Consider the following 11,045-nt stretch of genomic DNA (forward strand, 5'->3'; position numbering starts at 1 on the left):
CGTGGGTTTCCTCCGGGTACTCCGGTTTCTTCCCACATTCCAAAGACATAGGGAATTCTGATTGTGAGCCCCATCGGGGACAGCGATGATAATGTGTGCAAAATGTAAAGCGCTGAGGAATATGTTGGCGCCATATAAAGAGATTATTATATTGCTATTATTGTATTTTAGGAGTTACATGACCGCTGCAGGCAATCAATACTCTTGACAGAAAATGGAAATGCAGCTGCTGACTAATGTCAGGAATAAAGCACCAACATCACTGAAGAATTTTGTTTTTTGATTCAGGTTTTCTTTTTACTCTGGGGCGCTCAAGTATATTTAAATGGGTTGTCTACTACTAATGTATAAACCAAGCATGCCAGCCACAAAAACAAATATAAAAATTCTCTGCCGTTTAAGGGGAAGCACATGAAGATCGGCTTAGCACATACCGTTACCGTGTTAAGAACATAGAAGAGAGATTGCCTTTAACTGCTGCAGAACCTCTTTTGCAGGAATAAGGTAATTCCAATCTAACATTTGAGTTGTAAACAAAAAGAAAAGTAACCACACGACAATATCCACTCACATGTAAACTACTTTTATTATAAGGAAACATCTTCTGACCAGAAACCCTTTTATTATTCCCTCCGCAAACACCCAGGGGTCAGTCTGCCGCAATACTGTATTATCGGTATGAATCAATCATCCATACACAAGTGTGCACACATCCTAGAGCATTTACGTTCACGACACGAGAAAGCACACTACACTTATTGCTGTTAACGCGTTTAAAGAAACTCTTACTCGATAAAAAATTTAGACATTAATGGTGATGGTGGTCTCAGCGCAATGAAGGATGAAAGGGAGGGAAGAGTGAAAGGGAGGGATGGCGCAAGGGCTAATACTGTGCCTGCTGGAGTGGACAGGGTCAGAATGTGGAATGTGAGAGTGCGGCTCCGCCAGCAGAGCGCTCCTTACGCGCTGTACGGATATTTCAGCAGTAAGGCTTCTCCTGCCGCTAACGTCAGCCTCTTTACAGGAACGACGCTTCCCTCTTTCCTCTCGGGATTGGAGCTCAGAACTAGTGAACACTGCTCCGGCATATTCTTATGTGCTATGGACACCTCCGTCTCCTCCTCGGGAGCAAAGTTTACTACGGTCACAAATCTTTCATTTTGGTCCCAACTCCGCACAAAGGCCAACGCCTTGCCAGTGTGGTTGAGTAACGTGAAGTCTCCGTGAAGAAGGGACCGTTCTTTGCCCCGCAGATCGCTCAGACGCTTGTAAAGACTGAGTAAAGAATCTTTATCGCCTTCCTGGGCCTAGAGACAAAGTGAAAAATAAAGAAAAGTTTGTGAAAAGAACAGACATTTCAGCCCTGGGCTCATGTTCTCTTCTCAGTCTGTAGCCAAGTAGAGTAAAGGTTGTATCCAAGAGTCCGCACCACAGGATTAGGAGCGCACAATGCAATGAGCCGAGTCAGGAGGGGGATGAAGCCGCTGCTGCAGAGAAAGCTGCCGACAGCAAGGATAAAACTGCAGCGTGAGCAGATCGCAGAGGAACAGAGCAAAGATTACGGAAAACACGCAAGTGCATAGGTTACTGCAGAGAACAAAGGTTGGAGAGATAGGCAGGCACACGCAAAAACACACAGCCCTCTACACCAGCCGCTGCGTGCACCCCACTAGAGTATAGCACATTTGCATTATGCCATTTATGACTAGTCATATGCTCAAAATGAAAGCACCCAACAATCACCATTAAATCAAAGTCCCTACGCTCTTCTCTAAAGTGGGGTTCTCTACTTCTACACAGGAGGCGATTGAAGCACATGATGTTATGACCCCAAACACCTGCCAAGATACTAATGAAAAAGGTCCATGCGATTCCATGCTGATCGTGTATGTATCTCAGCAGATCTGTTGGATCGTGACGTCTTTAGCACCGTCATATATCTTTTGGTTAAAAAAAAAGTATTTCCCAGACTCCTGAGTGGCAGATCAGTCTGATATATCGCAGTGTATGGTAAGGCATCGTGTAGGTGCAGGCTGATCCAGCTGACCAGCTTATGTCGTCACTTTGCTGACAACACAATTTTGGTTGTGACTTCAACATGACTGATCTTTATTCTTAAGGGAGATCAGCAGCAGCCAGATATGTCCATAAAAGCCTAATCCCTTCTCCCAAAAAACATCATGTCTAAGAGTGTAGGAAGTTGTCCTCTGACCATCTAGCATCAGAATTTTATCACTTTAAGGATGTGTGCACACGTTCAGGATTTTTCGAGTTTTTTCGCTATAAAAATGCGATAAAACCGCATACATTAAGCATCCTATTAGAATGCAATCTGCAATTTTTGTGCACATGTTGCGTTTTTTTTCCGCGGCGGAATCGCATTCCGGAAAAAAACGCAGCATGTTCATTCTTTGTGCAGAATCGCGGGGATTCCGCACACATAAGAATGCATTGATCCGCTTACTTTCCGCATGTGGCTATGCCCTCCATGTAAGAAGTAAGCGGATCATGTGCGGTTGGTACACAAGGTGGAGGAGAGGAGACTCTCCTCCAGGCCCTGGGAACCATATACTTGTAAAAAAAAAAAAATTAAAATATAAAATTTTGATATTGTCACCTTCTTGCGGCCCCGGCAGCCTTCCCGCTCCTCGCGATGCTCCCGTTCCCAGTCATGCTTTGCGGCAATGACCAGTGATGACGTAGCGGTCTCGCGTGATGCTACGTCATCTGGGGTCATTGCCACAAGGAGCGGGAAGGCTGCCGGGGCCGCCGGAAGGTGAGAATATCACGATTTTTTTTTATTATTATTATTTTTAACATTAGATCTTTTTACTATGTTTACTTTAATAGTAAAAAGTTGGTCACACTTGTCAAACACTAGTGTTTAACAGGAAAACGCATGACAATTCCGCATGCGTTTTATCCGCGGCACAGTTGCGGAATTGCCGAGGAAATTTCTGTGGCAATTCCGGATGTGTGCACATAGCCTAAAGCCCCTCTGGTAATTTTTTACACTAATCATTCAGCTGTCAAAATAATAAAAGCTTTCAATAATTCTCAGCTTGAAGAACATGCGAGAAGTCAACCACATGAGGACTTGTACGACCGAGGTCAGATCATAAATATTCATATTTAGTACGATCATATACTCACTCCTTACCTTAAATGAGATGTTCATGTTGAGCTCATTCACCTCGCCCACTGTGCCTTCAGAGAAGCCATGATTTTTACCGCTATCCCACTGCATGTACGGGCCACGTGCAGGCTGCGGAGGAGGGAACACGTAAGGAACAATGTGCAGACTAGTAAAGGGCAGATTAACGGATTTGGCGTAGACCACTTTGTGCCTAGGCTTGCCCACTGATGTCATTTTATTAGGCTAATCCTAATGTAAGAACCCTTACCTGTCCAGGCAAATCTTTAAGTCCAATCTCATCTCCATACAGAGTTAAAGGTGTTCCCTGAAGAGTGAAGAGCAGGAGCTGATACACACGCAGCAACTTCTCCTTCACCGCAGAAGCCAAGTGTCCTAGACGTGGTCGGATCTAGAGGAAAGAAACATTATAAATGCGAATATCGATCGACATACTGGTACCCACAGAAGCTGAAGTATATGGCAAAGTCCAGGTATACTCACCGCCCACAGAATCTTGTCCTGTTCCCAAGCGAACCCTTGATACTGCCTGATCCGCTCTCCGAGAGAGTTGTCGCTTTCATTCCCTTTGCTCAACAAGTAGCTGGTGCTTAATATACCAGTGGTCGTGTCATTGAGGATACTCATTATCTGGTTGCTGGGGGAATCATTAGAGGAGATGAGCAGCACCCTATAGCAAGAGAAAACACAAAACCTGTCAATATGCATCTTCTACTAGTGCGGAGAAGAGCGTCCTAGATACTCGCCTCGCTCTACCCTCAGAGCTGTGGTTTACAGTGATGTTCTGCAGCTCAGGAACGATCTCATCGGGCTGTATAGTAAGGGACGAACAAACGTGTTATCAGCGAACAGAGGATGTAATATGACAGAACCTACTATCAAAGTGTTAGACAAATAGACTTACATTCTGAATTTCCTCAAATCCGCTGATGTAAATTCCTCCAACTCCCTTTTCAAGCCAGAAATGCATAGCATCCTGAAAGACCATCAATAAAAAGTTACCGTAAGTCTTCCTCCGAGATTGAAAAAAATAGGGAAATAAAAGGAGTTTGAGGGGACAATAAGGTCTGCCTGCTTGAAAACTTGCATCACTTTCCAAGAGTGGCAGTGCCATTTAAAGAGCTGCACCACTCTGTGGAACAAGCAGGCAGTGGGGCAAATTACTTAGTCCAGTGTAAAATATAGACAGTATATACTTGGACTAGACAATCCAACTGTAGAGTTCCCCAAATGATTGCCTGCCCACCATCTAAGTGATTGCTGTGCTGGGTATCCCAGTGTTAAGATAAATGGGACAACACTGCAGTAACCAGAAAACACACATGGAAAGGGCAGAAAACACTGCAGCATCCTGTGCATGCAATGGAGACAATCCGATACGGATAGACGATCATACAGAAAGAATCAATATTCTGAACATAAAAAAAACCCATAAAAAGGGTTTTCCAGTTTCAGAAAAACTGCACCTGTGGACGGTGGTTTTACTCACCCACCCTGGGTCCAGCATTGAGTCTTTATCATTGCTCCTGACTGTTATTACCCACAGTACTGACATGATGTTGACAGCTACACCAGAGCTGATGACAACACCTGATGAGCTCACTTATTGTCCGCCATGTTGTTGATGCAACATCAATACCACAGACACCGCGGGGAGCAGCAGCTGGAGATTGTTGGACCAGGGGAGGGTGATTTTTTTTTCTTCAAAGCACAAGAGTTTTCCCAACCTGGAAGACCCCTTTAAGCTTTATAGGATACAGTCAATGTAGGCAGCATTATGTAATCAGAGCTCATACTCGCTGCCGGACAGGCCTGTGTATGGTGGGCGCACCTTTATTTGTGTTAGCAGGGCACTCTCTGGCTGTTTCATTTCCTGGTTGAACCAGACATCTTCTCCTCTGTAGTTCGGGGTTAGGTCCAAAACTATCTGAATGCCTAAAAATAAACGAATCTGCTTAGTACACAGACTGCCATTCTCCTGGTGTACCACCAGCACAGACTCCTCAGTGATCCCACCTGCCTTGGGGGGCACCACACGTGGTACTCACTTTTCTTACGAGCAGCATCCAGGAGGCTTTTGAAGTTTTCTATGGTTCCGTATTTCTGGTCAATCTCCTTGAGCCTGGTACTGGAAGGATCGTCTTTAGAATTGATGTGCAGCGGCCCGATCACCAGACCCTTCACTTTCAGGGTGCTGAGGGAATCCAGACGATGCTGTATTCCTGGACATCGATGAAACAGGACATGATCGGAGTTATTAACCACCAGCTTGTTAACAGTCCCTACATCACAGGGTCTGTCTGCACATTTTCTGAATAGACAAAACACTTGGACTATAATCTTCAATTGGGAAGTAAAAAAAAGTCTCAATACTCAGCTGCAGAGACCCACCATGCTTGGCCGTAACTTGTCAGGACAGCGGGTCCTCTGCAGCGACACCAGAGAAGACATGAAGCATCACATAGTGCCCAGTGAATTAAAGGGGTTGAAGATTATTGAACTGTGACAGAAGGTAGTGGAGGCATTCACATACAAGATAACATATTTAAGCCAGCTGTCCAGCAGTGCTCATGTCATAGGTGTCCTTGGTGACAGCTGCAGTCAATCACAGCCCAGCACAAGACTGGAGACCAGTGATCGGCTGCAGCAGTCACCTGTGGGTGGTTGGGGGGCTTACAATAAGTACAAATAATGTTATATTATTGCTCCTGTTTCAAAAGAAATCCTTAACCTCTTAATTCAACAGGCGCCATGTAATGCCTCAGCTCTCCTGTGGCGGCGCTGTAACATTTCCTTTAGCCTTGTCAAGAATTCCATATGAACAAAATTAATCCACCATCTGCAAGAATGACAATAAAGGTGCAACTCATCAGAACGGGGGTCCTGGTGGCAACGATCGCCGCTGTATGCAGTGTATATGGGTACGGCAATGAGCACCATACACCGTCACTTGGAGACTGCCATTCGATACCTGATGCTGACAGGGGGTCATCATGTATGGGGGGCTCCTGAGAACAGGGACATTACGTGGCATAATGACAAGTACAGAACGTCAGGGGGTCACCACATCACGTATGGGGGGCTCCTGAGAACAGGGACATTACGTGGCATAATGACAAGTACAGAACGTCAGGGGGTCATCACATCACGTATGGGGGGCTCCTGAGAACAGGGACATCACGTGGCATAATGACAAGTACAGAACTTCAGGGGGTCACCACATCACGTATGGGGGGCCCCTGAGAACAGGGACATCACGTGGCATAATGACAAGTACAGAACTTCAGGGGGTCACCACATCACGTATGGGGGGCCCCTGAGAACAGGGACATTACGTGGCATAATGACAAGTACAGAATGTCAGGGGGTCATCACATCACGTATGGGGGGCTCCTGAGAACAGGGACATCACGTGGCATAATGACAAGTACAGAACTTCAGGGGGTCACCACATCACGTATGGGGGGCCCCTGAGAACAGGGACATTACGTGGCATAATGACAAGTACAGAACGTCAGGGGGTCATCACATCACGTATGGGGGGCTCCTGAGAACAGGGACATCACGTGGCATAATGACAAGTACAGAACTTCAGGGGGTCACCACATCACGTATGGGGGGCCCCTGAGAACAGGGACAGTACGTGGCATAATGACAAGTACAGAACGTCAGGGGGTCATCACATCACGTATGGGGGGCTCCTGAGAACAGGGACATTACGTGGCATAATGACAAGTACAGAACGTCAGGGGGTCATCACATCACGTATGGGGGGCTCCTGAGAACAGGGACATCACGTGGCATAATGACAAGTACAGAACGTCAGGGGGGTCATCACATCACGTATGGGGGGCTCCTGAGAACAGGGACAATTCGTGGCATAATGACAAGTACAGAACGTCAGGGGGTCATCACATCACGTATGGGGGGCTCCTGAGAACAGGGACAATTCGTGGCATAATGACAAGTACAGAACGTCAGGGGGTCATCACATCACGTATGGGGGGCTCCTGAGAACAGGGACAATTCGTGGCATAATGACAAGTACAGAACGTCATGGAAGAAGCACAGGCAGGAGCTGATGCAACACAGGCAGACACTTCCGGTGACGTCACCCTGCCTGCAGTGACGTGTACAGAGCAGGCTCCGTTCATTACTCACCAGCGATGTCCCCGACCCCGTCCTGGCCCTCGGCGTCCTGGAAGGTGGCGGGGTCTCCGATCTGGTAGAGGGGCCCCTTGTTCCACCACTCCATGGCGGGCAGCGGGCGGCAGCGCGGGGCCTGGACGATGATGGCCACCGCTCCGGCCAGCATGCCGGCCCAACCCAGCCAGAAGAGGATGAGCAGCGCCCAGCGCACCCGCACCCAGCCCGCGGTGCCGGCCACCTTCAGCAGCTCCTCCTTGGACAGGCCGGTGAACTTCACTGGCCGGCTGCCGCCATCATCGTCCTCCAGCTTCACCTTCACCGCCCCGTTTTTCTCGCCCCCCACTGGGGACTCTCCTGCCTCCGCCGCCATCGGCTGCTTCTCGGGGTCGATCTCGTTCAGCTCCACGTCCTTCATGTCTAACGCCGTGTCCTGTGTCATGTCTGCGGGGAGGAAGCCTGCGGGAGAGAAGACACATGAGCCCGGCCGCCATAGCCACAACTAGCCGGGGCCATAGCCACAACTAGCCGGGGCCATAGCCACAACTAGCCGGGGCCATAGCCACAACTAGCCGGGGCCATAGCCACAACTAGCCGGGCCCTGCCATAGCCACAACTAGCCGGGGCCATAGCCACAACTAGCCGGGCCCTGCCATAGCCACAACTAGCCAGGGCCCTGCCATAGCCACAACTAGCCGGGGCCTGCCATAGCCACAACTAGCCGGGGCCTGCCATAGCCACAACTAGCCGGGGCCTGCCATAGCCACAACTAGCCGGGGCCTGCCATAGCCACAACTAGCCGGGGCCATAGCCACAACTAGCCAGGGCCCTGCTATAGCCACAACTAGCCGGGGCCTGCCATAGCCACAACTAGCCAGGGCCCTGCCATAGCCACAACTAGCCGGGGCCTGCCATAGCCACAACTAGCCAGGGCCCTGCCATAGCCACAACTAGCCGGGGCCTGCCATAGCCACAACTAGCCGGGGCCTGCCATAGCCACAACTAGCCGGGGCCATAGCCACAACTAGCCAGGGCCCTGCTATAGCCACAACTAGCCGGGGCCATAGCCACAACTAGCCAGGGCCCTGCCATAGCCACAACTAGCCAGGGCCCTGCCATAGCCACAACTAGCCGGGGCCTGCCATAGCCACAACTAGCCGGGGCCTGCCATAGCCACAACTAGCCGGGGCCATAGCCACAACTAGCCAGGGCCCTGCTATAGCCACAACTAGCCGGGGCCATAGCCACAACTAGCCGGGGCCATAGCCACAACTAGCCGGGGCCATAGCCACAACTAGCCGGGCCATAGCCACAACTAGCCGGGGCCATAGCCACAACTAGCCGGGCCATAGCCACAACTAGCCGGGGCCCTGCCATAGCCACAACTAGCCGGGCCCTGCCATAGCCACAACTAGCCGGGCCCTGCCATAGCCACAACTAGCCGGGCCATAGCCACAACTAGCCGGGGCCATAGCCACAACTAGCCGGGGCCCTGCCATAGCCACAACTAGCCGGGCCATAGCCACAACTAGCCGGGGCCCTGCCATAGCCACAACTAGCCGGGGCCATAGCCACAACTAGCCGGGCCCTGCCATAGCCACAACTAGCCGGGCCATAGCCACAACTAGCCGGGGCCATAGCCACAACTAGCCGGGGCCCTGCCATAGCCACAACTAGCCGGGGCCCTGCCATAGCCACAACTAGCCGGGGCCTGCCGGCTCCTCCGCTCACCTGGACTGCAGTGTGTGGATCAGCAGCAGCTTATAGTGAAAGAGCTGATACACAGAGCTGCTCCCTGCTGTGAATGGAAGGAGTGGGCTCTGCAGTGGGAGTTTTTCTTTCTTGGCCAGTGCCCTGCAGCTTATCAGATTCAGCTTATTGAAGCCTGACTGCTCCTCCCCAATGAGTCACTGATCTGGGAGGAGCAGTCAGAAGAGAAGTAGATGTGCACTGTTAGTAAATGCATGGGAGTACTAGAGAAATGGTGCAGAGAAGCACAGGACAGGGTGGAAGGGAAAAGAAAAAAAAGGGCTTCCTATTGTTATCTCTTAAGTGCCCCCAGACTGCACGCATTAGTGTTACACCATCCCTCAGTGCTGGAGTCACGATTTGAGTTACCTAAAGGCACCGTTACACTAAAAGACTTACCAACGATCACGAGCAGCGATACGACCTGGCCGTGATCGTTGGTAAGTCGTTGTGTGGTCGCTGGGGAGCTGTCACACAGACAGCTCTCCCAACGATCAGGGGAAAGACTTCAACGATGCCAAAGTCCCCGGGTAACCAGGGTAAATATCGGGTTACTAAGCGCAGGGCTGCGCTTAGTAACCCGATATTTACCCTGGTTACCATTGTAAAAGTAAAAAAAACAACACTACATACTCACATTCCGGTGTCTGTCACGTCCCCCGCCGTCAGCTTCCCTGCACTGACTGTCAGCGCCGGCTGTAAAGCAGAGCGGTGACGTCACAGCTGTGCTCTGCTTTCCGGCCGGCGCTGACACAGTCAGTGCAGGGAAGCTGACGGCGAGGGACGTGACAGACACCGGAATGTAAGTATGTAGTGTTTTTTTTTTTTTACTTTTACAATGGTAACCAGGGTAAATATCGGGTTACTAAGCGCAGCCCTGCGCTTAGTAACCCGATATTTACCCTGGTTACCAGTGAACACATCGCTGTATCTGCGTCACACACGCCGATCCAGCGATGACAGCGGGTGATCAGCGACCAAAAAAAGGTCCTGATCATTCCCCAGCGACCAACGATCTCCCAGCAGGGGCCTGATCGTTGGTCGCTGTCACACATAACGAGATCGTTAGCGGGATCGTTGCTACGTCACAAAAAGTGTGACGTTGCAACGATATCATTAACGATGTCGTTATGTGTGAAGGTACCTTTAGTCCCAAATGAAGATATACTTTACTGGCCTCATGCATGGCAGATACATATATGGTGTATATAGGAGGAGTGACTCTGCAAATTGGTATCATACTATTAGGATTGAGGAGTAGTGATGAGCAAGCACTAAAATGCTCAGGTGCTCGTTGCTGGGGTCGAGCAGATTGGAATACTCGGGTACTCGACCCGAGCAACAAGCCCAATGTAAGTCTGTGGGAGAGCCGAATATTTTTAAGGTCTAAAAACTTCTGAAAATGAAGGAAACACTGCTCAAATGGCACAGAGACATCATGGGGATCGCCCCTGGAAGCATTCCTGACTCCTAGTTCACAGCTGTAAACATTTTTTTCCAAGATTCACGCCATTTTTCCTGGTGCAACAAAAAACACACTAAAACGAAACCAAAACAGGTTTTGCTGGGAAATATGTCAAGGTACATACATTGCAGGCTTGATACATACATTGACTTGCCTGTAAGGCCAAATTATTAACCCCAGTTCTTCCCCCCACTTGGGTTTAGTTCAGATGCTTTTTCTAAGCTTTTTTCAACTTTAACATTGCTTTCATCCACTACAAATGCATTCACTGGGAAATGTCATTGTAACATTTAACCCCCCTAGCTGGCCATGTGGTGTGTGACACACAATCAGACCCATCCTGTTTCATTTATGAAGGAGGGACTCTTAAAGTCACAGAGCCTATTTTTACTGGTGCATCAGGCGGCATTAATCTTCTTAAAGGGCCATTATTAAACAGTGGGTCTCCTAAACTGTTGTAGCCCATGCTGTGAGTGGTTGGGCTGCCAAGAATTACGACGCACCACAATACTCCTTTTATAAGATGTCCAG

General features: G+C 49.4%; 1 protein-coding gene across 1 annotated transcript; it reads right to left on the reverse strand.

Annotated features, from left to right (window-relative positions):
* Window positions 1-567: 567 nt before the first annotated feature.
* On the reverse strand, window positions 568-9,167 carry LOC138649494 (amino acid transporter heavy chain SLC3A2-like). Its single transcript, XM_069739968.1, has 10 exons — window positions 9,032-9,167; window positions 7,316-7,759; window positions 5,203-5,376; window positions 4,986-5,089; window positions 4,059-4,130; window positions 3,901-3,965; window positions 3,638-3,824; window positions 3,405-3,545; window positions 3,161-3,265; window positions 568-1,307 (listed from the first exon to the last, which is right to left on the reverse strand). Exons 2-10 carry the CDS (start codon window positions 7,740-7,742, stop codon window positions 960-962), a joined length of 1,623 nt encoding a protein of 540 aa, XP_069596069.1. The 5' UTR covers window positions 7,743-7,759; window positions 9,032-9,167; the 3' UTR covers window positions 568-959.
* Window positions 9,168-11,045: the final 1,878 nt, after the last annotated feature.

Source organism: Ranitomeya imitator, chromosome 9 (genome assembly GCF_032444005.1).
Source record: "Ranitomeya imitator isolate aRanImi1 chromosome 9, aRanImi1.pri, whole genome shotgun sequence".
Taxonomy (NCBI): domain Eukaryota; kingdom Metazoa; phylum Chordata; class Amphibia; order Anura; family Dendrobatidae; genus Ranitomeya; species Ranitomeya imitator.